This window comes from Bufo gargarizans, chromosome 4, assembly GCF_014858855.1.
Source record: "Bufo gargarizans isolate SCDJY-AF-19 chromosome 4, ASM1485885v1, whole genome shotgun sequence".
Lineage (NCBI taxonomy): Eukaryota > Metazoa > Chordata > Amphibia > Anura > Bufonidae > Bufo > Bufo gargarizans.
The window spans coordinates 350452629-350480259 of NC_058083.1; the positions used below are offsets into that span (position 1 = coordinate 350452629).

The 27631-nt window shown below is 42.9% G+C and overlaps 1 protein-coding gene across 2 annotated transcripts in view; it reads left to right on the forward strand.

The window, feature by feature from the left end:
* GGPS1 (geranylgeranyl diphosphate synthase 1) overlaps positions 1 to 27631 on the forward strand; it is a 68787-nt gene that overhangs the window by 27174 nt on the left and 13982 nt on the right. Inside the window, exons 2-3 of one of the 2 annotated variants that reach the window (XM_044290384.1) lie at positions 16632 to 16780; positions 26843 to 26913. In XM_044290384.1, coding sequence (XP_044146319.1) covers positions 16717 to 16780; positions 26843 to 26913 — 135 coding nt within the window. In that variant the 5' untranslated portion in view covers positions 16632 to 16716. The remainder of the gene's footprint in view (positions 1 to 16631; positions 16781 to 26842; positions 26914 to 27631) is intronic. The other variant, XM_044290385.1, reaches the window with a different exon arrangement.

The window sequence follows — 27631 nt, forward strand, 5'->3', positions numbered from 1 at the left end:
TCCATCTTCCCTGGACATCTGGCCTACCCCCTTGTTTAGTACATAGTTCTTTTTCTTCAGATGGGGCTTGTTCAAACAATTTAATCAGTGTCTCTGGATATATCCAAAGGTTTTAAGGCTCTCAGTGGCCGGAGTGTAGCTTGCTTGGCTGCCTTGTCATCTGTCATTGCCTTTTGCCTCTGCCGTGGTACACCTTGTGTGAGCCTTGACTTTCACAATAGCAATCTTTTCTGGCAACAGTAAAGAGTTCATCAGTTGAAGCACAGAGTCTGTTTTTATTAGGCTGACCTGCAGAAGTTAAAGTCTCTAGTCCGCCATATGAGTCCATAGTCATGTGCAATACCAAAAGCATACTTGGAGTCCGTGTAGATGTTCACCTTCTTTCCCTTTTACACGCCTCATTGAGTGCCTTCAGCTCTGCCTCCTGCGCAGACGTGCAGAGGGAGTGGTTCATCAACGGCTACCTCATGCTGTGTGACCATTGCATATCCAGTGTGGAACCGGCCATCCTCTCCCATAAACCTGCTTCCATCTACAAAATACTCAAAATCGTGGTTATCAAGAGGTTTTTCATGCACATGAGAAAATCCAAAAGTTAGATAAAAGGCTACCTGTGCTACCCTCCCCCATTTTTGAATCAGTGATTGGTAACAAAGTAGCAGGATTCAGAGTGGGAAATTTTTTGAAAGAAATATTGTCTGGCATGAGGAGTGTACATTGGCGTCTGAGTTGTCTAGCCATAGAAATTATGTTTTGGTTGCACCTGTGTGAGAATGCCCTGTATGTCATGGAGGGTTTGCACAATCACTGGGTAGTCCAACACCATCTCTGAGGCTTTTTCAAACATTGCCTGCACTGCCGTGACTGCCCTAACGCATGAGGGTGCGCCTCGGGCGACAGGATCCAGTCTGGCTGAAAAGTATGCCACTGGCCGTTGACGGTCTCCATGTTTCTGAGTAAGCACAGCAGTACTGTGACCCTGCATTTCAGAACAGAACAAGTTAAATTACTCATACTTTGGAATGCCTAATGCAGGGGCTGACGGGATACAGAGTTTGAGTGTATGAAAATTCTTCACAGCTTCTTCATAAGATGGAATGGTTTAGATGACAAGCAATCATACAAAGGTTGCATTAACATAAAGGCATGTCTGATCCATGGTCAATATGACACAAGACCCCAAAAGACACGCAAAGACTGTGCTCCATTGGGTACCTGTATCCTTTCTACTGCCTCCTTTATTTCTGGTGTTAAACACCGGGCACCATGTGAGAGGCAGTGCCCTAAAAAGACAACCTTGTCCTTGCAAAATTGTAGTTTGTCTTTTGAGGCTTTGCAACCATTCTGATAAAGTAAAAATCAATAGTGACAGTGAAGGCTCCTTACAGATATTTAGATTCTCTGCAGATCATCTACATACTGAAGAAGTACTACCGATCCAGGAGCTGTCCAGTTAGTGAGAACAGATTGCTAAGCCTGCGTATACACGGTAGGTGATTTATGTGCACCTTATGGTAAAACAGTGCAGGTATATTGGTTGCTTTGTGGACTGGATCTGTTGTAACATCCTAGCTGTAGGTATGGGTCTCATTAATGGGTCAGGTTAATATGGTCAAAAGTCCTAGTTGGTCTTTAGGGCTCCAGTTATGATATTCTGAGGCAAAGGCTAAAGTATAAGGCTTTCCTCCTATCCCTGAAGTGCTTGGCTCAGCTGCTGCCCCATCAGAACTGTCAGCGGACCCGGGCGTCACAGTCGGAGGGTTAGGAATGATCTGGGTCCTGGTTAACACAGGGTATATTCCAGCGGGTGGTCTGTGTCTGGGTCCTTTGCAAACTCCACAACATTCTGCCTAAAGTCTTTGCTGTCTTGTAACTTTCTCGGACACTAAGGTTGTTCCCCATTGTTACTTGTCAAAATAATAACAACAATGCCAGAAAATTAGTTCAGAAGTCTATTTTCTCTTCAGTTTCCCTAGAGTTTCCTCACTATATCTACCTATTGTACTCTAAATTGAAATTAATTTCATAATCTAGATTCAACACCCTAACATGGGGTTCCAAGGTTCTTGATTACCCTTCTTGGCGTTAACAGTAATTCTCCATAAGACATATAGAACAAAACAGTACTCCAAGAGTTAAACCAACAACATTCCAATCACCATGAACGTCCATATTGTCCTTACCCAATACTCCTAGATTTTATATAACGGACCTTTTTGGACTTCAAGGATGTACCGATTCAGACAGACACAGAGTGAGGCACAGAGTGGAAGTAAGATAAAAGCTCTTACCTTGCAGTGCGGTCTTTGAAAGTCTGTATTGTCGGGTGGTAATAATTCAATTAAGAATTATTAATTATGGTCATAAAAATAATTAACCATAAGAATATAAAATTTATAAAATTTGTCATAGATTCTTAAAATCGTGACCTGGTGAATTGTAGACAACCTAATTCACATCTGAGTCCGACTATTTCCTACACAATAATACAAAGGTATTATAAAAATATGCAGATTTATTGGTTACAAGATTATAAACATATATAAGTAAACACAATGAAATATGCAAATGAATATATATAGCGTTAATATAAAGCATTACAAGCTTAACAATACATGTGAGTGGAAATAACTTGTCACATTATAACAAAGCTATTATTAGGTTAGGATATCAAAGTAGGAACATAAGTTATATATATATTACCTCTGTTCAGAGAAAACCTCATGATATCAGGACGGGCATGTCTAATCCTAAACATCAATATGGAATGCTAAATACATTCCACCCCCCTCTAACCAACTACACATCACATGACTTCAGGCATGGGCAAATCCAATCAAGGATATAACTTAGAAGAGATAACTGTATCCTTCCGCCCCATCCTGGACTATTTTCACACCTATAACTTTGGTAAGACTATTAAGACAAATAACAGGGATCTAGGATCTTTGCTAGACCATATCTTTAATGGGAAGGACTTGAAATAAGTATTTCCTGTGGGAATCCATCACTTAGCTTGGCGAAGAATGTTCTATATATATATATATATATATATATATATATATATATATATATATATATATATATATATATATATATATATATACAGTCATGTGAAAAAATTAGGACACCCTTTGAAAGCATGTGGTTTTTTGTAACATTTTTAATAAAAGGTTATTTCATCTCCGTTTCAACAATACAGAGAGATTAAGGTAATCCAACTAAACAAAGAAAACTGAAGAAAAGTCTTTTCAAGATCTTCTGTAAATGTCATTCTACAAAAATGCCTATTCTAACTGAGGAAAAAGATAGGACACCCTCACATGTATTCCCTCTTAAATTGGCTCAGATCTCACACAGGTATATCACACCAGGTGCACATAATTAGTAGATCGTTACTCTGCATGTTGAATGAGGCTTGCCCTATTTAAACCTCAGACATTTAGTTTGGTGTGCTCCTGACTGTTGAAGTGAGAGTGAGCACCATGGTGAGAGCAAAAGAGCTGTCAGAGGACTTCAGAAAAAAGATTGTAGCAGCCTATGAGTCTGGGAAGGGATTTAAAAAGATCTCAAAAGATTTTGAAATCAGCCATTCCACTGTCCGGAAGATAGTCTACAAGTGGAGGGCTTTCAAAACAACTGCCAACATGCCCAGGACTGGTCGCCCCAGCAAGTTCACCCCAAGAGCAGACCGCAAGATGCTAAAAGCGGTCTCCAAAAACCCTAAAGTGTCATCTCGAGAACTACAGCAGGCTCTGGCTACTGTTGATGTAGAAGTACATGCCTCTACAATCAGAAAGAGACTGTACAAGTTTAACTTGCATGGGAGGTGTGCAAGGAGGAAACCTTTGCTTTCCAAGAGAAACATCGAGGCCAGACTGACATTTGCCAGAGATAAAGTTGACAAAGACCAGGACTTCTGGAATAATGTTCTTTGGACAGATGAGTCCAAAATTGAATTATTTGGACACAACAGCAGAGGACATGTTTGGCGTAAACCAAACACAGCATTCCAAGAAAAGAACCTCATACCAACTGTGAAGCATGGAGGTGGAAGTGTCATGGTTTGGGGCTGCTTTGCTGCAGCAGGACCTGGTCAGCTCACCATCATAGAATCCACGATGAATTCTACTGTGTATCAGAAGGTGCTTGAAGAACATGTGAGACCATCAGTTAGAAAATTAAAGCTGAAGCGGAACTGGACCATGCAACATGACAATGACCCAAAACATACTAGTAAATCAACCAAAGATTGGCTGAAAAAGAAGAAATGGAGAGTCCTGGAATGGCCAAGTCAAAGTCCAGATTTGAATCCCATTGAGATGCTGTGGGGTGACTTGAAAAGGGCTGTACGTGCAAGAAACCCCTCAAACATCTCACAGCTGAAAAAGTTCTGCATTGAGGAGTGGGGTAAAATTTCCTCAGACCGATGTCGAAGACTGGTAGATGGCTACAAGAACCGTCTCACTGCAGTTATTTCAGCCAAAGGAGGTAACACTCGCTATTAGGGGCAAGGGTGTCCTATCTTTTTCCTCAGTTAGAATAGGCATTTTTGTAGAATGACATTTACAGAAGATCTTGAAAAGACTTTTCTTCAGTTTTCTTTGTTTAGTTGGATTACTTTAATCTCTCTGTATTGTTGAAACGGAGATGAAATAACCTTTTATTAAAAATGTTACAAAAAACCACATGCTTTCAAAGGGTGTCCTAATTTTTTCACATGACTGTATATCTATCTCTAAGCAATTATTTAATGCTTTGCTAGATTATGAGTCTTGATTCTTCTGCAGGTAGAATGAAGCCTCACAATATCCTAAAACTATATCTCAATATGGAGATGATCAATTAATTTAATTATTTATTCGCCAATCTAGATGGTATAATTTCACCCACACTATCAAATTAGTCTTAATAAAATGAAATATCATTTTCTGTGTCTCACTTCTGCTCCTAGGAAAGCTGGGTTCATAGCACATCTCACCATGGCTTTCATCTTGATAGACCCCACTAGAGAGCTCCACTTCTCTCTCCTCTCCTCTTTCTTGTCTGTGTCCGTGTGTGCGTTCTCCCCCCTGTGTATGGTTTATGATCACAAACTTATCAGTTAGACACACCTTCCTAGTTTAGAACTTTCCAATCATTGTCGGATGGGTGTGACTATTGATAAAAATGTGACATCATAGCCTTACCCAGAATGCACTGTTGCTACTGTTGTAATGTCACCTATTGATTCCTAGGTGGCACTGCTGTGTAAGCTATTTGCATCATAGTATAAAGGGTTAACTTATGGAAGTCTGAATAAAATGTATTCTATACATTTTGACCTTTTTAAAAGCTTTAATTCAAAGCTATAGGGATTAATTCTGACACTTGTAGCAATTAGAGACAGACCTCTAGGCGTCTCTCTGAATGTTTCTCACATTGTTTATTTAGGCATCATAAATAACTTCACTGGCCTTGTTTTCTCACAGAGGGTATCAAAGAGGTGAATATTTGTTACAAAACACACATCTTCAGACACTCTTTTAGAGACAAAGATTCCCCTAATGAGAAATATATATATAATATACTGGATACATGTCTTCATAACATATAACTATATATATATATATATATATATATATATATATATATATATATATATATATATATATATCCTACTGATTGTCTTATGCTAAGGACTAAGGCTCATTAAATGAATACATGAATATTATATATTTGCTTCATTGATAAATGCCTAATTGTATAGGTAATTATCACCAGCTGCATAGAGCTTATCTTTATCTCCTGTCATAAATTTAAAAGTAGATGAGGAGGATTCTTCTCAGACTGGTGACCTTACCTTGGCCTTCTCAAGACATACAAAATTGTAACTATAGTCGAGCATGGCTCTTAAAGGCAATGCACATTCATCTTGACTAGAATGAATTGGATATCAATGCATTTACCTATGAAAAGGCACAACAGTATGTCCTCTTAGTGTTTGTCCCGGTTTATCGGGACATGGATGAAGGGTCCATTAGTCAAACCCCACGTTGGGCGCAAGTTTTGTTTGGGCAATTACCCCTTTCTCTATGATTATTGGGGTCCAAATCCAGTGAAGTTTTATGTGCGCACAGAGAAAACTGAAGCACTCAAAATGGCTGAATCAAGTAGTCTCTTTATTGTTTCAAAACACACTTCTTATAGCAAGTTTATTGGCTGTCATCCAAAGGCAAAAGACAGCTTGCATACGTTGTCAGCAAAACCAAACTTAAGAGTTATACAAGGTCATGAAACTGAAACAAAATGTTATTTTCAGGGAACAGGACACAGATAGTGGGAGCATGTGAGTGCCATGTACTCAGAGACTAAATTGTTTCCCATCTCTCACAAAAGTAGTCTTAGACTCAGAAGTCAAGCTTTCCTTTTTAATGCAACAGGTTCTGGTTCAACAAGAAATAGCAATTTTTCAGAAGAAAAAAATCCTTTTTCCTGAGACAAGCAATGCTAATTTTAGACCTGGATGACATCACTTATCCAGGTATTGGTCTCAGGATGTCAGCAACAGATCCTTGAATTACAGAGAACTGAAAGTTGTACTCTAGACACTCTTTCAGACGGAACATCTCTTGTTATGGTGACGTGAAATGTCATCCACTTCAGTCTCTCGCAGAGCAGATTTTCAGCTGGGCAGAACAGACAGTGCTGTCCATTTCTGCTGATCACCTCAAAGCCCAGGGCTCACAAAATAGCATACTTTCTGAGCAGGAGTCCCATTAATCCAGGGGAAGGGTTTCTCAATAAAGAGATCATTCTGCTGCTATGCCACAAAAAAAGAACCATCAGCATGTTTTTACTCTCTAAATCCCTGGGACAAGCCAAAGGCAATGGATGAATATGGACTTGGCCTATGCATTCCCTCCTTTTCCTCTAATATCAGCGGTGTTTGAAAAAGTTCAAATACAGTCAGTAACATTAATTCTTTATAGTTCAGTTTTGGCCAAAGAACAGGTGGTTCCTGGTTCTAAAATGTCTGGCTCTCGAGGATCTGGTATTTCCACCTCTAAAACAACCAGAAGTACACAGGTTGAAACTGTCAGCCTCGGAAATCATGGTTTGATCTCTACTTTGATGCACAGTCATAGAAAAGTCACCTTGGCAATGTATAATAAAATTTGGAAGAAGTTTGGCTCTTGGTAGAAGAACATCGAGGCTCTTTCTCTCTTGCTATTCCAAATATATAGATTTTCTGCAGACCAAGCAACTTTTAAATGTTCAAGTGTCAGCCTTAAAGGGGTTGTCTCACTTCAGTAAGTAGCATTTCTAATGTAGAGCAAGTTGATACAAGCCACTTACTAATGTATTGTTATCCATATTGCCTCCTTTACTGGCTGGATTAATTTTTCCATCACATTATACACTGCTCGTTTCCATGGTTACAGACCACCCTGCAATCAATCAGTAGTGGTCGTGCTTGCACAATATAGGAAAAAGCACTGGCCTATGAGCACTTCCATGGTCCCAGCCACCAGAGAGTCTGACTCTTTTTTTCCTATAGTGTGTAAGCATGACCACCACTGATGGATTGCATGGTGGTCTGCACCCATGGAAACAAGCAGTGCATAATGTGATGAAAAATGAATCCAGCCAGCAAAGGAAGCAATATGGATAATAATACATTAGTACATACATTGTATTAACTTCCTCTACATGATAAATGCTATTTGCTGAAGTGACACACCCCTTTTAAGCTGGTTTTTAGATTTCCCATTAGCAGATCATAGACGGGTCAGGGTTTTCACTTGTGCGGTATCCCATATTCACCCTACGTCGATGCAGTCTGTCCGTCCTTGAGTTATAACAATAGTGTTGAATGGTCTCTTCAGACCTTTTTTTAGCTGTTAAACTGTAGCCTGAAACTCCTTTCATTGAAAACTGCTTTCTAGTGGCCATTACTTGGACCCAGAGGACAGGATTATTGCAGGCCATTACTATTTCAGAACCATATCTGAGAATTCTGGAAGACAGGATAGTCCTTAAGTTGGACCCAGGCTTTTTGCCAAAGGTGTTTTACACTTTTCATTGAGACTGAGAAATATTCCTGCCTTTCCCAGGGATCAAAAAGAACTCTTCTACACTTTGAATGTCGGATGAGCAGAGGTAAAATATCTGGAATCAACAGAATCATTGAGAACCACCAAGGGTCCTAGTAACTTTTAAGTGAACTTCTTTCTTATTAGGAACAACACCAGGTGTCTGCACACATCTCTAAGGCTATTTTCACATCTGCATTGTGCGTCTAATTTTGAGATCCGGCATTGAAAATGAAAGGGAACAAACTGAGTGCACCAGAATGCCTGCAAGCAGCGTTTTTGTGTGCAGCATGGGAAATTGAAGAAGCCAGATCTGGCTCTAAAAAAATCACGTAAGTCAATGATGCCAGATCCGGGGTTTTTCAGACATGCCCATTACAATGGTTTTAGTGCCAGATCTGGTTTCTTCATTTTCAATATAATGCAACCGGATCCGTTTGCAGCCGGTTGAATTGTTCAAACAGATGCGTTTTGCTGTGGTTTTGAGATCCCATGCCGGATCTCAAAACTGGACAGCAAAAACGCAGATGTGAAAGTACGCCTTGGGGACAGGTACATTCAAATGATGCTGTGAAGTTCTGTTTTTTAGTTACTACTGGCAGTGTTTAAAACCACACCACTTTGAATAGTATTTTTGGCAGCCACAGTAAAAATGGCAACTTGACCGCACTTTGAAGGGGGTTTTCCATGACTTTATAACTGATTACCTATCTTCAGTATAGGTCATCAGTATCTGATCACTACTGGTCTGACTTTTTTCTAGGCCAGTGATGACATGTTCATCAGTCAAGTGGCTGGGGTTGAGCATGATCCCAAGTACAGATATTTATGGCCTACTGTAAGTATAGATCATCAGTGCAAAAAATTCTGAAGTACACGTTGAAGATAGAAAGTGGACTCGCACATCCGCATCTCGGAGATACTGCATTGAGCAGTGTGGTGCTGTTGCATTTCTCTCGGGAAAATACAAGCCTTTTCTGGTGTGGTAAGGTGAACAGAACAGTGTATGGTAACGTCCTGGAAGGGGTGTATATCCCACCCAGCTTCCTCAACTGGGTGAGGTAAATAAAATCCAGGACAGGTTTTCCCCTAGCCTGAGGGATCCCAGCTGAAGCCAGCTAGGATCATCAAGGGGAAATAAAGCACAGTCCAGGCTGTGAGTCTAGAGGAGAGGAATGCCTGGAGAAAGCCTGGGAAGCTGGCTGCCCTGCTGGCTAGAGAAGCCGAGTGCTCTGTGTGACCTGTGTTCAATAGGTGAGCTAGGATCTTCACTGTATTAGCCAGGGCCCAGACGGGCAGGTGTTTATTTCAGTTTTCTTTGTTTTGTGGTGCTGGACCTTCACCTTACCCAGTGAATTATAACTGGGGTTACCTGTATTGCCGGAGTGTGATAAATAAAGCAGCATTTGGACTTTAACCCTGTGGTCTGCAAGAGAATCTGTCTTCGCCGCCCAGCCTGAGTGTGTAACCCCTTACACTGGGCAGAAGTTTTATTTGTTGTATTTTGGGATTGTTATGAGAACTATCATCAGATGTAATATGTCTTTGAATATGGCTATTGTCAGGGATTGCTCTCTGAAGCAGGGTGGCGGTGACAGATTCTGGTGCAGACCCCCCTCCCTCCCTCTATTGTAATAAGAACATTGGTGGCCAGTGTGCGGCCTCCCCTGGCCCCCCCTCCCTCCCTCTCTCCCTCTCTCTATTGTAATAGGAACATTGGTGGCCGGTGTGTGGGCCCCCCCCCCCCCCCCCCCCCGATCATTGGTGGCAGCGGAGTTCCGATCGGAGTCCCAGTTTAATCGCTGGGGCTCTGATCGGTAACCATGGCAACCAGGACGCTACTGCAGTGGTTGCCATGGTTACTTAGCAATAGTAGAAGCATCATACTTACCTGCTGGCTGCTGCGATGTCTGTGTCCGGCCGGGAGCTCCTCCTACTGGTAAGTGACAGGTCTGTGCAGCGCATTGCTAAATGAACTGTCACTTACCAGTAGGAGGAGCTCCCGGCCGGACACAGACATCGCAGCAGCCAGCAGGTAAGTATGATGCTTCTACTATTGCTAAGTAACCATGGCAACCAGGACTGCTGTGACTGAGTCACACCACACAAAAACAAAAGTTTTCGATTTTAGAAAAACTGACTTTTCTAAAATTAGATTAGTGGTACACGAGTCCCTATCAGACTGGAACAGTTTCATTGGAGTCCAGGAGAAATGGGACTACTTAAAAGTGGCACTATTGAAGGCAACAGAGAATTGCATTAGGCTTGTCAGTAAAAGCAAAAAAAGGAAGAGACCACTATGGTACTCAGCAGAAGTGGCCAAAATTATTAAAAACAAAAAGATGGCATTTAGGAATTATAAAAACAAAACAAAATGAGGATGACAGACAAATTTATAAGATTAGGCAGAGAGAGGCCAAACAAGTTATAAGAGCTTCTAAAGCACAGGCAGAAGAGAAATTAGCTCAGTCAGGGAAAAAAGGTGATAAGGCATTCTTCAGATACATAAATGAAAAAAGGAAACTAAAACAAGGAATTACCAATTTAAAAACTAAAGGAAGGTATATGGAAGAAGATAAAGAACTAGCTGACTGCCTCAATGAATACTTCTGTTCAGTTTTTACAAAGGAAAATGGAGAAGGACCTCAGTTAGGAAAGAAGACTAATGAATCTTTTGACGCATGTGTCTTTACAGAGGAAGAGGTTCTAAGTCAACTGTTTAAAATTAATACAAATAAGTCACAGGGGGCTGATGGGATACACCCAAAGCTATTAAAAGAGCTCAGCGGTGAACTAGCAAAACCATTAACAGATTTATTTAACCAATCACTGGCAACAGGAGTCGTCCCAGAAGATTGGAAATTGTAGTAAGGAGTATTTGGGCAACTATAGGCCAGTAAGCCTGACATCAATAGTGGAGAAATTAATGGAAACCATACTAAGGGTCCATTCACACGTCCTGTTTTTTTTCATCCTGAAAAATGGTCCGTTTTTTGCGGATCCGTTGTTCCTGAAAATGTTTCCGTATGTCATCCGTATGTCATCCGTTTTTTGCGGATCTGCAAAAAACGGGAACATGTATACATTTCAATAATCAAATAAAGTTGTTTGGATTTCTTTGAAAAAAAAATGAAAAAAAAAAAAAAAATATGTTATGTGTTTCCAGGAACGGAATCCACAAAAAACGGATGACATACGGAATGACATCCGAATGTCATCCGTTTTTTGCGGATCCATTGACTTTGTATTGTACCAGGATCCGATTTTTCAGGACAAGAATAGGACATGTTTTATATTTAAACGGACATGCGGAACGGAACAACGGAAACGGACAGCACACATTGTGCTGTCCGATTTTTTCCAGGACCCATTGAAAATGAATGGGTCCAGATCTGGTCCTGATCTGTTCCTGAAAAAACGGAACAGATCAGGAAAGAAAAAACGGACGTGTGAATGGACCCTTAAGGAGAGGATTGTGGACCATCTAAAATCCCATGGATTGAAAGATGAAAAACAGCATGGGTTTACTTCAGGGAGATCATGTCAAACTAATCTTATAGATTTTTTTGATTGGGTGACTAAAATAATAGATGGAGGAGGTGCAGTAGACATCGCTTATCTAGACTTTAGTAAGGCTTTTAATACTGTCCCACATAGAAGGCTTATCAATAAAGTGCAGTCATTGGGCTTGGACTCCCATATTGTTGAATGGATTAGGCAGTGGCTGACGGACAGACAACAGAGTGTTGTAGTCAATGGAGCATATTCAGACCAAGGTCTTGATACCAGTGGGGTACCTCAGGGATCTGTTCTGGGACCCATATTGTTTAATATCTTTATCAGCGAAATTGCAGAAGGCCTCAATGGTAAGGTGTGTCTTTTTGCTGATGATACAAAGATTTGTAACAGGGTTGATGTTCCTGGAGGGATACACCAAATGGAAAAGGACTTAGGAAAACTAGAGGAATGGTCAAAAATCTGGCAACTAAAATTTAATGTTGATAAGTGCAAGATAATGCACCTGGGGCGTAAAAATCCAAGAGCAGAATATAAAATCAGTGATGCAGTCCTAACCTCGGTATCTTAGGAAAGGGATTTGGGGATCATTATTTCAGAAGACTTAAAGGTAGGCAGACAATGTCACAGAGCAGCAGGAAATGCTAGCAGAATGCTTGGGTGTATAGCAAGAGGAATTACCAGTAGAAAGAGGGAGGTGCTCATGCCCTCTACAGAGCACTAGTGAGACCCCATTTGGAGTATTGTGCTCAGTACTAGAGACCATATCTCCAGAAGGATATTGATACTTTGGAGAGAGTTCAGAGAAGAGCTACTAAACTGGTACATGGATTGCAGGATAAAACTTACCAGGAAAGATTAAAGGAACTTAACATGTATAGCTTGGAAGAAAGACGAGACAGAGGGGATATGATAGAAACTTTTAGATACATAAATGGAATCAACAAGGTAAAAGAGGAAAGAATATTTAAAAGAAGAAAAATTGCTACAAGAGGACATAGTTTTAAATTAGAGGGGCAAAGGTTTAAAAGTAATATCAGGAAGTATTACTTTACTGAGAGAGTAGTGGATGCATGGAATAGCCTTCCTGCAGAAGTGGCAGCTGCAAATACAGTGAAGGAGTTTAAGCATGCATGGGATAGGCATAAGGCCATCCTTCATATAAGATAGGGCCAGGGGCTATCCATAGTATTCAGTATATTGGGCAGACTAGATGGGCCAAATGGTTCTTATCTGCCGACACATTCTATGTTTCTATGGTTGCCATGGTTACTGGTCGGAGCCCCAGCGATTAAACTGGGACTCCGATCGGAACCAATGATCGAGGGGGAGAGGGGAGGCCGCACACTGGCCACCAATGTTATTAATGCAATAGAGGGAGGGAAGGGGGGCCAGGGGGGCACACACTGTGCCACCAATGTTATTAATACAATAGAGGGATGGAGGGGGGGGCGGCGCACTGGCCACCAATGAAATTTAAACTGGGGAGGGAGGGGGGTCTTCCCCCTGCTGCCTGGCAGCCCCTGATCTCTTACAGGGGGCTATGATATGCACAATTAACCCCTCAGGTGCAGCACCTGAGGGGTTAATTGTGCTGATCACGGCCCCCTGTAAGAGATTGGGTGCTGCCAGGCAGCAGGGGGCAGTCATGTACACAGTTCGTTGTATATTCTAACTAGAAGCGTCCCCATCACTCTGGGAATGCCTCTGTGTTAGAATATACTGTCGGATCTGAGTTTTCACGAAGTGAAAACTCAGCTCTGAAAAAGCTTTTATGCAGACGGATCTTCGGATCAGTCTGTATGAAAGTAACCTATGGATTACGGACACGGATTGTGTGCATCCGTGTTTTTTAAATGACCCATTGACTTGAATGGGTCCGTGAACCGTTGTCCGTCAAAAAAATAGGACAGGTCATACTTTTTTGACGGACAGGATACACGGATCACGGATGCAGCTGCAAAATGGTGCATTTTCCGATTTTTTTTTTTTTCCACGGACCCATTGAAAGTCAATGGGTCGGTGAAAAAAAACGGCACAACGGCCACGGATGCACACAACGGTCGTGTGCATGAGGCCTGATAGTCATAAAAATAAATGGAGCGGTTGACAGAAGTGCACTACCGCCCCATTCAGAGAACGGACTTGGGTATACTTCTTTCCCCGAATCTCAGAGGTCTCAGTGGTTTCCTTTTAGCGGGTTGACTTGTGTACAATAAATAAACGAATGTGCCTGTTGACTGTACAATAGACTCGTAATACTAGCCATAGGACCAATATAAGGTAAATGGCAACCATATACACTACTTGCAAAAAGTTTGGGATATTTGGCTTGTGGGTGACATTTCAGCATGAATCTAAAATGCACTGTAACCTTTACAGGAGAACCTAATGTGACCTTCTCTAAACCTTTGAATGCACATGTCCAACTGTTCATTGTTTTCAGTACTTTTTGCACAACTTGCTGTTCTCTAACAAGTGGCTTAATGGCAAAATTCGCAACCGGTGTTTGATCCATGAATGTCCCAATAAATTTCCTGGTTCAATAAGAATTGGTATTTAAACAGTCCTCCTCATCATGCTGTTCAAATGTTGACATCTTGAGACCAAGGCGATACCTAACAATTGATCGACAGTCCTCGCCATTGTGAAGCTTCAAGCAGGATGTTCTCAAACAGAAGTGGCCACTGAGCTTAGAGTGTCAGCAGGTTGCAACAAAGATACAGAGAGACTGGAAGAGTCACAGAAAGACATAGAAGTGGACGTCCTTTGGCCACATCCCACACAGATGACCCCTTCATTGTGAACCATGTCCTGTGGAACCGGATGATGATTGACACATATTTCTAGGCACATTTAAATGAGGTGAGAGGCACCCAATTGTCACGTCAGACCATTCAAAATTGTTTACATCAGCGTGGTCTGTGTGCTAGACAACCTGCAAGGCTACCTGACCACAGGCCTCATCGTCTTGCATGGACGAGGGACCAGTGGGCCTCAGTGCTGTTCACTTTGCGCTGAGCAGAAATGATGGCTGCCAATAATATAGGAGACGTCAAGGAGACCGCTATGCATCAGCCACTGTTTGCCTTTAATGGTGGTGTTAGTGTGAACAGGTGTCTAGTCAATACAGAACTGCCCAACACTTTGTGAATGGTACAGTAACAAACCCATACTACTTGAATTACATCATTAATCTAGTCATTGTGCGTCTTAATGAACATAACAGGCCTAATTTCATCTTCATGGACAGCAATGCTCCAGCTCATCGAGATTGCATCATTAGGGAACAGCTGCTGGAGGCTGAGGTACCTTCATTCCAGACCTGAATCCCATTGAAAACCTATGGGATCACCTGAGTCGCCATGTAAAGGCTTGTAACTCTGTACCCCAGAACCTCAATGACCTTGAGGGGGATGCCATGCCTCAGCAGACAATAAGTCGACTTGTAAACAGCATGAAACATAGTTGTCAAACTGTAATTGATGCTGAAGGCCACACAAGTTTTTGAGACATTGACATTTTTTGTGGGGGTATACCCACCAATGTTGTTGGCTTTTGTTTCAATAAATAGTTTGAGATGAGGAAATCACCATTGCATGCTTCTACATAAATGCCCTATTTTCATGATATAATATCACTGTAGTGTGAACTTTTTTTTTTTTTTTTCCATAAATTTCACCCGGAAGTCAAATATCCCAAACCTTTTGTGACTAGTGTAAAAACCAGCCATTTTATTCATAACAAGAAGTCACAACAGTCCCATGCTACTGCCCTCTTCCACTGACCCTTCATTTGAGCAGCCAGCCAGTCCTGTGTGCTTTCTTCTTTGTGCTATGCTGGTAAATGAATAACTAAACTTGACAAACCCCTTTTTAGAGAGGACCTGTCACCAAAAAATGCTATTAAATCTGACTGTACCTTGTTGTTATAGAGCAGAACCCGAGCAGACTGATATAGTTTTGTAGATAAAAATGTAATTAAACCTTTAATTTATATATTTTATATCTTTGCTTTTTCCACTTCCTGTGAAGAACTATCGGTACAGAAGGAGGTGTTGGTATTTTCTTTGTGTTTATATGCTGTAAGTATGCATAGAGAGATAGCTGTCAGTCTTCAATAACACCTCCTCTTGTACTGATAGGTATTCACAGGGCTGAAGATATAAAAGTAAAAATGACAAGTTTTACTGAGTCTTTTCCCACAAAACCTATATATCAATCTGCTCAGCTTCTCCTGCCCAATAATATGCTGCCTGCAGATTGCACTGTATATTTTGGGGACAGGTTCTCTTTAAGACTTCTTTTCTCTATTAGGCCTCTTGCACACGACCATATGGCTTTTTCAGTATTTTGCGGGCCGCAAAAAATACGGATAACATCCAGGTGAATTCCGTTTTTTTTTTTATGAAACAGAACAGCTGGCCCCTGATAGATCAGTAATATCCTTTTCCGTCATGCGGACAATAAGGGTCCATTCAAACATCCGTGGAATGGATCTTTATCCGTTCCGCAATATCAGGAACAGGGGCGGACCCATTCATTCTCAATGCGGCAGGAATGGATGCGGAGAGCACACTATGTGCTCTCCGCTTCTGCATTTACGGAGTGAGACCCCGATCTTCCGGTCCGCAGCTCCGGAAAAAAATGGAACATGTCCTATTCTTTTCCGCAATTGCAGACAAGAATAGGCAATTCTATGGGGGTGCCAGCCGGGTGTATTGTGGATCTGCAATACACTACGGACGTGTGAATGGACCTTAATAGAACATGTTCTATCTTTGAACGGAAATACAGAAACGGAACGCATATGGAGTACTTTCTTTTTTTTTTTTTCTTTTTTTTTGCCGATCCATTGAAATGAATGGTTCTGTATACGGAACGCAAAATAAGTTTGTGTGCAAGAGCCTTATTGTGGGCAATTGATGGGATCAGAGTTGGGTGTGATTCATTCATAATATGTCAACTCCAAATATTAACTACAAAAAATATATTGTAAAATATATCACATATTAAACTAACTGTACTTTTTCCTTTTTAGGAAAAGGTTTAACAATACAGTAGATATATATTTTTTTTATATACTGTAAGTGTTTCAATTTGCTTCACGCCTCTGAGGACAAAACATGATGGCCAACTCCTCGGAAAGAATCTTACTGGAGCCTTACAAATACTTGCTTCAATTGCCAGGTACATTACTATGTACTTATGTTTATTGCCAGAATATTGCTTATAATTTTTGAGAAGCAACAATTTTTGTTTCTTAAAAAACATTTTAGCTATCAACATAAAATGCCTACATTCATGTGATTTTCAGGTGAAGTAAATGTGCAACTTGAGTGTATTGGCTCAAGCTTAAAGCATTTAATAGCGGAAACCCAGGGCTCATGTATTGGTCATGCTGTACCTCTGTTTGCTTCTTCTGATCAATGCTGTGTTGCATTGAAGCAGGCGGCGCAGGCGCGTGACGTATGACTCACACTGCCAGCGCCCGTCCTCCCGGCCTGCCTCCTCCCTCCTCTCTGCTCCGAACGGCAAGCGCTTCTAATTGTAAGTAATAGCGCTCATCATCGCTCATTATGCTTTTACATGCAGTGCACACAACAATTAACTACGGTATTAGGGATATGATTGTACAGTAAGCGGGGCCCGTGTAGTAGAATACAGTCACTGCACGGGCCCCGCTGTCATTATAAATGCAGATGCCGCCCCCAGCCCCTCCTCCCTCACAGCTGATATACCCGCCGCACGGCATCGCGGCGGGTGTATCATTGAAAACTAAGCAAAATCGGCTACATTCGCCGTATAAGACGCACTGCTATTTTCCCCCCACTTTTGGGGGGGAAAAAGTGCGTCTTATACGGCGAAAAATACGGTATGCAAATAAGCCTCTAGGAGCACCTCGAGGTTCTGCTCTCTCTGCAATGTCCCCATTGCTCCTAGAGGCTCGGTTGCAGATATTAAAACATCATTTTTCTCAGCACATAAGGGCGCATGCAACAGGTCAGCCAGTTTCATAGGTACTAATCTGCTGTGTTTATTTATTTATTTTTTAGATATGCTTAAAGAGGACCTGTCACCACTACTGACATGCTTGTTTTAATGGCTTTGTGTATTCCCAGTGTAATAACAATTCTGGAGCATCTATTTTTATGTCTCAATGTTGTACCATTCCTTTATTATATCTGCAGTAAGGGTACAGAGGGGTGGTGACTAGTGATGGTCGAGCACCAAAGTATTCGGGTGTTCAGCCCGAACACATTGCTATATTCGGGTGCTCGGCCGAGCACCCAAGTATAATGGAGGTCAATAGGAGACAACCAAGCACCCCCTGCCCTGAAGAGGGGAGGGTGCCTGGTCCATTGGAAAAAGTCAGAAAGTGAAAGAAACACCACAGAAATCAATAGGGAACAGCATAGGGACGATGCCTGGATGCATCTTTGACTCCCAGGTCGCTGCTGGGAACCATGTTGTCCGAGTTGTACGCCACTTTTACAGACTGCCAAAAATACGCGCAAAACCCCCCCAAAAATCTATTTTACAGGAAAAAAATGTTAAGAAACATTCTTTCCTGTATATTCAATTGTATCTAAAGTGCAAGTGTTGCAAAAAATTGCAAGCAAGAGGCACTCCGAAACAGCCTTTATATCACATAAAGGAGGGCCTCATTCACATTGTGGTACAATTGTTCAGGTAGTGGGACTCCTACACTCATAAAGCCTATGCACTAAGTCAGGGATGCCCAACCTGCGGCCCTCCAGCTGTTGCAAACCTACTGCTCCCAGCATTCCTGGACAGCTACTGCCATCAGCCTGCAGCAGGGCATGGTGGGAGTTGTAGTTTTACAACAGCTGGAGGGCCGCAGGTTGAGCATCCCTGCACTAAGTGAAAGGGCTGCCAAAAATTACAAGGAACCGTCACTCCAAAACACCCTTTGTTACACATAAAGGAGGGCATCATACACACCCTTGAAAAATTATGATTGATGGCCTGCTGGTGACCCTCAAAAACATTTGGAGCAAGGGCCTGCTGATCTGACCATCTAAAACCTTAGGGGCGAGGGCCTGCTGCCCTAGATATCCTCTGGGCGATTGCACATCCCCGTGACGGCGACTATCCATTTGGATGTCTGCCCTATCAACTTTCGATGTTCTTTTCTGCACCTACCATGGTGGTAACGGGGAATCAGGGGTTCGATACCAGAGAGGGAGCTTGAGAAAGAGATACCACATCCATTGGAGGTCAATAGCTGAAATCTGATTGGCTGTTGTTGCCTTGCCCCCTTTTTTTTTTTCTTCCTAATTGTGAACCACCTAGAGAGGGTGGGTCAAGTTATTAAAGCACAAGCATCTAAGGAAGGCAGCAGGTGCGCAGCAATTACCCACTCCCGACTCGGGGAGGTAGTGACGATACAGGACTTCTAGGCGACCCTGTTTTTGGAATGAGTACACTTTCCATTAACAAGGATCTATTGGAGGGCAAGTCTGGTGCCAGCAGCCAACTTGGTCCTGGCCTCCACAACGTTCACCCAGTGTCCCATCATGGTTTAGGATTGTGTTGACCAGACTCTTGGCTACTGAGACTGGACTGGAAGGTGAGGGCCTGCTGCCGCTTTGTTGACTCTAGATAACTTCTAGGCGATCGCGCGTCCCCATCACTGCGACGATCCATTTAGTTGTCTGCCCTATCAACTTTCGAGCAATTTTTCAACAAGGACCTTATGGTATAGCACTGTTTTTCTTGTCCTCTCCATCAGAGGAATGAAAGATAAGAAGTTATCTTTGTAGCGTAGGTCCAGAAGGGTGAACAACCAGTAATCCATGTTATCTAAAATGCGTATAATGCGAGGGTCGTGGGAAAGGCAGCCTAACATGAAGTCAGCCATGTGTGCCAGAGTACCAACAGGCAATACTGTCATCATCAGAAGGTGAGCTGACCCTGTGAAAGTTTAAGACGTGAGCTAGGCATGGGATGTGTGTCAGGTTGCCGAGCTACAAAGCCGCCACAAAGTTACGGCCATTGTCAGACACAACCATGCATGGTTGTAGGTTGAGTGGCGAGAGTCAACTCTCTGTCTGGTCCCTTATATCCTGCCACAGCTCTTAGGCGGTGTGCTGTTTGTCCCCTAAGCAGATCAACTTCAGCACAGCCTGTTGACGCTTACCCACAGCAGTGCTACACTGCTTCCAGCTAGCGACTGATGGCTGACTGCTGCTGGAGGAGGAAAAGTGGGTGTTGGAGCCAGTAACATAGCTGCTGGCGGAGACCCTGATGGATGTAGGGCCCGCAATCCTGTGCGTGGGTAACACCTGTGCCATCCCAGGGTACAACTCACTCCCGGCCACCGCAACATTCACCTAGTGTGCCGTCAGGGGAATGTAGCGTCCCTGGCCCCCAGTACTTGTCCATGTGTCGATGGTTAAGTGGACCTTTCCAGTAACTGCTTTGGTCAGGGCACGGGTAATGTTCTGGGACACATGCTGGTGTAAGGCGGGAAAAATAGTGGCGCCTGGGGACTGTGTACCAAAGGACGGCCGCCTTCAGGCTGTGAAAGGCCTGAGTGTCCACAAGCCTAAATGGCAACATTTCAAGGATCGGTAATTTCGAAAGTTGCGCATTTTAGTTCTATGGCCTGTGGGTGGGTGGCTGGGTATTTGCGCTTGCATTCAAATGACTGTGTTATGGACATTTGGATGCTGCGCTGAGACAGGGAAGTGGATGTTGTTGCTGATGGTTCATGCTAGGGCTGCACAATATGGTAATTTTGTGCGATTGCGATTAGGGCCCTAAAAATTGCGATAACGATATGCAATATTTTAAGGGAATTGTGCTAGAGGTCTATTTGCTTGGATTTTCAAAGCAAAAGCACACAGAAATTACTGATAATGCTGAAATGTAGTTATGCTCAACTCAAGAACTGAAATGCACAGTGTTTTTCAAAATAAAACCTCTTTTTACGAAATTAAATAACACATTTGCATTACTGCAAAAATACAAAATACAAAACTTGCCATTTTCTTAATAGCACTGCACAGAACAGATAAATAGAAGAACATTTGTTCATTAAAATAACGACTTGCCTCCAGCCCCTCCTCCCTCCCCGCACTGTAACTATGTGCAACATAGCGGCCGTCGATACATCCGTGTCAGCCACATAAAAAGTCAACCATCGCTTCATAAGACGCATTGCCAAAAAAGGTTTCTTATAAAGCGAAAAATATGGTAATGCAATTGCAGCATTTTTGGGTCGGCCAATTGGCAATTGCGATATGGCAATTTATTGCGATTGCTATGGCGATATATTGTGCAGGCCTAGTTCATGCGAAGGTCCAGGTGCAGGACCAGGGGCATCCGAGCCTGCGCCTTCGACAGCAGTGCGTAACACAAGGGAAGAGGCGGCAGTACTGTGACCCGCAGACCCAGATTGTGGACCCAGAACTGTGAAGGCTCAAGAGGTTGGGAATCGGGGCACAATATCTGAGGTCCCTCTTCAAGCGTGCTGGGCGCGAGGGCCAAATATAATAGTGGCACTGGAAAGAGCTCCTTGGAATATCCAAGTGTGAGATTACTCGTTTGGCAATCGTCTCCATGGTGGGAGGAAGGATGATCAGAGTGAGGATTCGGTTGACCAGACTCTTGGCTACAGAGACTGGAAGAGAGCGTGGTACTTTACCGACTGGAAGCATTATCTTCAGCAATCCAACCGACCAACTGTTCGCACTGGTCCGACTTGGACAGTGTTGTCCTGAGCCGCCCAGCTAAGTTGGACATGTATCTGGGTACGATGGATGTTTTTATTTTATTTTTCTGGTGCACTGGCAGCAGGCACAGTTTCATTGCGCCCAGGGCCACGGTATCTGCGTGCACTATCAGCATCACTCCCACTTCCCCATCCCTTAGTGCTCTCCTTCTTCATATTAATGGGTTTGTCACTAGGTGTGGCGCAGATTGTTTTACAGTCCGGTAAACACCGTTTTCTGATGCAGGACAGTATATGTCACAAACCCACAGAATATGGACACTAGATTGGGCCCAGATTATTTAAATTTACGCTAAAGAAACAGCTATCGGATGGCATACTGTATATGTCTCGGATGTGTATTAAACGCACACTATAGACAATAAATATGGCGCTGATTATTTTAATTTACGCAAAAAGACAGTCTGAGGATGATGTACAGTATATGTCACTAATGGGTATTAAAGAAAAATATCTTGCTGCTGTCAAACATACATATATATACACACACACACACACACACACACACACACACACACACACACACACACACACACACAGACACACACACACACACACACACACACACACACACACAGACACAGTAGTCCTTAAAAGGACTTTGGGGTCTTTGAAAAGCTTTTGGTAGTAAAAACTGCAAATTTTTCTCCCTGCACTATCTGTCCCTTCCTCAGCACAGATGTCCCAGAGACTGATTAATTAAGCGCAGGTAAAAATATATTGCTGCTCTAAAACACATACACACACACACTAGTCCTTAACCTCTTCAGGACACAGGGCATACCGGTACGCCCTGATGTCCTGGTACTTTATCAACACGCTATTTGATACTTGCCTGCTCCCAGCATGCTGTCCACTTCCTAGTTTCGGCACTTGGCAGGGGGCAGGCTCGATCTTGATTGATGTCTTCTCCCGGCCGGGCCGCACAATGTACTGAACGTGCACGCCGAGGCCACGCATGCGCCCTGCTGACTTCTTCCTGGCAAGTATACTATACTGGCCAGGAAGAAATCACCATAGCGCATGCACGGCCTCGGTCAAATCATTGAGCAGGCACCTTGGCTAAATGCGCTGGCCCCCCCCGTGTCGGCGATCAAGACCTGCGGTTTGCGGCTTTACCTGTGGTTTGCTGTGGCGATCGACGGTGCCATTGGGTCCCCATGCAGCTATAGGGGGGACTCGATGGCATGGAAGGCAGCGCGATGCCTAAGGAAGGGGTCATTTTTGGGTGGTTTCTATTATGTAAGCCTCGGAAAGTGACTTCAGACCTGAACTGGTGCCTAAAAATTGGGTTTTTGAAAATTTTCGAAAAATTTCGAGATTTGCTTCTAACCTTCTAAGGCTAGTTTCACACTAGCGTTCGGCTGTCCGCTCGTGAGCTCCGTTTGAAGGGGCTCACGAGCGGACCCGAACGCTTCCGTCCAGCCCTGATGCAGTCTGAATGGATGCGGATCCGCTCAGACTGCATCAGTCTGGCGGCGTTCAGCCTCCGCTCCGCTCAGCAGGCGGACACCTGAACACTGCTTGCAGCGTTCGGGTGTCCGCCTGGCCGTGCGGATCCGTCCAGCCTTACAATGTAAGTCAATGGGGACGGATCCGTTTGAAGATGACACAATATGGCTCAATCTTCAAACGGATCCGTCCCCCATTGACTTTCAATGTAAAAGTCTGGACGGATCCGCTCAAGCTAATTTCACACTAGCTTTTTTTTTGCCAATATAATGCAGACGGATCCGTTCTGAACGGAGCCTCCGTCTGCATTAATATGATCGGATCCGTTCAGAACGGATCCGATCGAACGCTAGTGTGAAAGTAGCCTAAGCCTTGTAACATCCCCAAAAAATAAAATATCATTCCCAAAATGATCCAAAGATGAAGTAGACATATAGGGTATGTAAATTAATAACTTTTTTTTGGAGTTATTACTATGTATTGTAGAAGTAGAAAAATTGAAAGTTAGAAATTTTGCACATTTTGGTATTTTTTTATAAATTGTTTTTATATTTCTTTTTTTTTTTACTCAATCTTAGCAGTGTCATGAAGTACAATATGTGACGAAAAAACAATCTCAGAATGGCCTGGCTAAGTAAAAGCGTTTTAAAGTTATCACCACATAAAGTGACACCGGTCAGATTTGCAAAAAATGGCCTGGTCCTTAAGGTGAAATAAGGCTGTGTCCTGAAGGGGTTAAAAGGACTTTTTGGTCTTTGAAAAGCTTTCTGCGAATAATAACTGAGATTTTCGCTCCCTACACTACCTTTCCCTTCCAACCCTCTGCTCTCCCTGACTATGACTGATCCGAGCACGTGTAATCGGCCAGCCAATCATTGTAATGCTAGCAGCCAACATGGCTACTGGCATTACAGTGATGGCAGTGCTTACCTGCATGTTTATTGGCTACTTAGCAGTCGTGAAACGTGCGGTGAGGAGTCTCGAGCATGGCGCTCGAGCACATGCGGTACTCGGCCGAGTACCGCCAGGTGCTAAGCATAGCGATGCTCGAGCTGAACCAGTATTCGACCAAGCATGCTCGCTCATCACTAGTGGTGAGCACTGATTTGGATAGAGTGAGTCTGTGTAGGTACACAACCCTAACTGGTTACCACCCCTCTGTACCCTTAATCCTCTTTCACACGGGCGTCATGTTTTTGGTCCGGATAAGATGCAGGAGCATTGCGGGAAAATGCGCGACTTTTCCGCGTGAGTGCAAAACATTGTAATGCGTTTTGCACACGCGTGAGAAAAATCGGCATGTTTGGTACCCGAACTTCTTCACAGAAGTTCGGGTTTGGGTTAGGTGTTGTGCAGATTGTATTATTTTCCCTTATAATATGGATATAAGAGAAAATAATAGCATTCTTAAAACAGAATGCATAGTACAATAGGGCTGGAGGGGTTAAAATAAAATACAAATTTAACTCGCCTTAATCCACTTGTTTGCGCATCCCGGCTTCTCTTCTGTCTTCTTCTTTGAGGAATAGGACCTTTTGATGACGTCACTGCGCTCATCACATGATCTTTTACCATGGTGATGGATCATGTGATGGACCATGTGATGAGCGTAGTGACGTCACCACAGGTCCTTTTCCTGTGCACAGCAAAGAAGAAGACAGAAGAGAAGCTGGGCTGCGCGAACAAGTGGATTAAGGTGAGTTAAATTATTTTTTCTATTCTATTTTTTTAACCCCTCCAGCGCTATTGTACTATGCATTCTGTATTAAGAATGCTATTATTTTCCCTTATAACCATGTTATAAGGGAAAATAATAATGATCGGGTCTCCATCCCGATCGTCTCCTAGCAACCATACGTGAAAATCGCACCGCATCCGCACTTGCTTGCGGATGCTTGTGATTTTCACGCAGCCACATTCACTTCTATAGGGCCTGCGTTGCGTGGAAAACTCACAAAGAGGAGCATGCTGCGATTTTCACGCAACGCACAAGTGATGCGTGAAAATCAACGTTCATCTGCACAGCCCCATAGAAATTAATGGGTCCGGATTCAGTGTGGGTGGAATGCGTTCACCTCACACATTGCACCCGCGCGGAAATCTTGCCCGTGTGAAAGGGACCTTACTGTAGACTGCTAGCAATAAATTCATAAAGGAATGGCACAACACAGTCGTAAGAATAGATTCTCCAGAATTGTTACATGGGGAATGCATGAAGCTATTAAAACAGGCATGTCAGGAGATGTGACAGGGCCTCTTTAAAGGGAACCTAACTAATTATATACAATCATTAACTACTAAAAAGGGCCTTAGATGTATTCACTTACTGGTGTGACAGATGGTTACCTCATAATATACACACAAAGATGCCACATGCTAATGAGCTGATTTGAGTCCAGCGTGATGTCATTGAGTCCAGCGTATATTTAATTCAGAGCTATAGCCACTCCCCTGCCCCCCTGCTGCTGATTCATTTGGAAAATAACGGTCAATCAGCAGCAGGTAGGCGGGGATTGTCAGGAGCTCATAAATATTCATGACTCCTCATTATCAGCTGGAGTTTTTCAATACAAGATGTTGGCAGATTGACTGGGTCAATTAAAGAAAGCGACCTAGCATTTTGCTAACAGAATCGGTCACTTATTTATGTTGCCCTTAGTTAGGACACCATAAAACTGGTGACAGGTTCCCTTTAAGGGCTATTTCACATGAGCGAGCCCATAGCAGGAATCATGCTCTGTATGTGAGCGTGATCCCTCATTCTGGACCCCAAGGAGCACAAGGCATTATCATGATTTATATGGCTATGTGCCTCTGCTTGACCTTACTGATACAGGATTATACCGACAGCTTTATGTCACTATGATTCTGGATCTGTCAAACAGAGGCCCATAGCCATATAAATCAGGATAATGCCTTGTGCTCCTTCAAGTCCAGATTGCAGGATCACGCTCACATACAGAGAATGTTTCACGCTATGGACTTGCTCCTGTGAAACAGCCCTTAGGCCTCTTTCAGACGGGCGTTGCGGGAAAAGGTGCGGGTGGGTTGCGGGAACATGCGCGATTTTTCCGCGTGAGTGCAAAATAGGGTTATAAGGGAAAATAATAGCATTCTGAATACAGAATGCATAGTAAAATAGTGCTGGAGGGGTTAAAAAATAAAATAAAAAAATAATTTAACTCTCCTTAATCACCTTGATCGCGCAGCCAACATCTCTTTTGTCTTCTTTCTTTGCTGTGTGCAGGAACAGGACCTGTGGTGACGTCACTCCGGTCATCACATGGTCCATCACCATGGTAAAAGATCACGTGATGGATCATGTGATGACCGGAGTGACGTCACCAAAGGTTCTGTTCCTGCACACAGCAAAGAAAGAAGAGAAAGAGAAAAGTGGATTAAGGTGAGTTAAATTTTTTTTTTTTTTAACCAGCGCTATTTTACTATGCATTCTGTATTCAGAATGCTATTATTTTCCCTTATAACCATGTTATAAGGGAAAATAATAATGATCGGGTCTCCATCCCGATCGTCTCCTAGCAACCGTGCGTGAAAATCGCACCGCATCCGCACTGTGAATGGAAAATTGTACATGGTCATGTGAATGAACTATTAAAGGGGTTGTCTCGCTTCAGCAGATGACATTTATGTAGACATTCCAATTATTATACACTGCTCGTATGGGGTTACAACCACCCTGCAATCCAGCAGCGGTGGCCGTGCTTGCACATTGCAGGAAAAAGCTGCTGGCATCTCTGTTGGCCAGGACTGTGGGAGCGCACAGCAGCTCCCTTCCCGGCCACTTTGTATCTGCGCTGCAGTGGTGGTCGTAACCCCTGGAAATGAGCAGTGTACTGTATATTGTGATGGAAAAAATCAATAAAGTCAGCAAAGGAAGCAATATGGACAGTCATAATACATTAGTAAGTGCCTTGCATTAACCTTCTCTGAATTATAAATGGCTTTTTGCTGAAGTGAGACAACCCCTTTAAGGAGATCCTTTCAAAGCTATAATAAAAAATGTTTTTTTTTTCTCCCAGGTAAGCAGATCAGGACAAAGTTGTCTCAGGCTTTCAACCACTGGCTAAATGTCCCAGAAGATAAAGCACAGGTATGGATTCAGTTATCAAAATTTATTTTCACATAAATTATTAACTTAAAACATGCCACCAGTGATCCACTTTAAAAGGTTGTGCAGAGGGCTAACGTTGATGACCTATCCTCAGATTGGCGGGTCTAGGCAGCTCTATGCCAATTACCCATTTTAAGGAGTTACAGCACTTGTGAGAGCAATACGTCCTCTTCAATACTTACCTACATGCTGTCTTCCTTGCAGCTGCATTGTAGTATAATTACAGCTGCTCTTCCCATTCACTTGAATAAGACGAGCAGTTGTAATTATGCTGTACTGCCGCTGCAGTATTATGCAACTGCACAACCCCTTTAAAGGGTCACTTTCACCAGAACGGGATATTTTTATATTCTATATTCATAGAAAAAAAAAATTATTATTATTTTTGTTTGCTTTATAATTCTGGCACTACTATGCCTTAGAAAATTAAATTCCAAATATTGTCCTTTCCGTAGCAGTCCACACATAAGGCGAGACTTATATAAATAGGTAATCCTTTAGTAATTTAACCTCTTCCGGACACATGATGTACCAGGACGACATGTTGTCCCGGTACTTAAGGACACATGACGAATCGGTACGTCATGTGTATTTTGGAACAAGGTGTTTTCTCAAATCATTGAGCAGGCACCTTGGCTAAATGCTCGGGGTGCCTGCCCCCATGTCTGCGATCACCGCAAACCGCAGGTCAATTCAG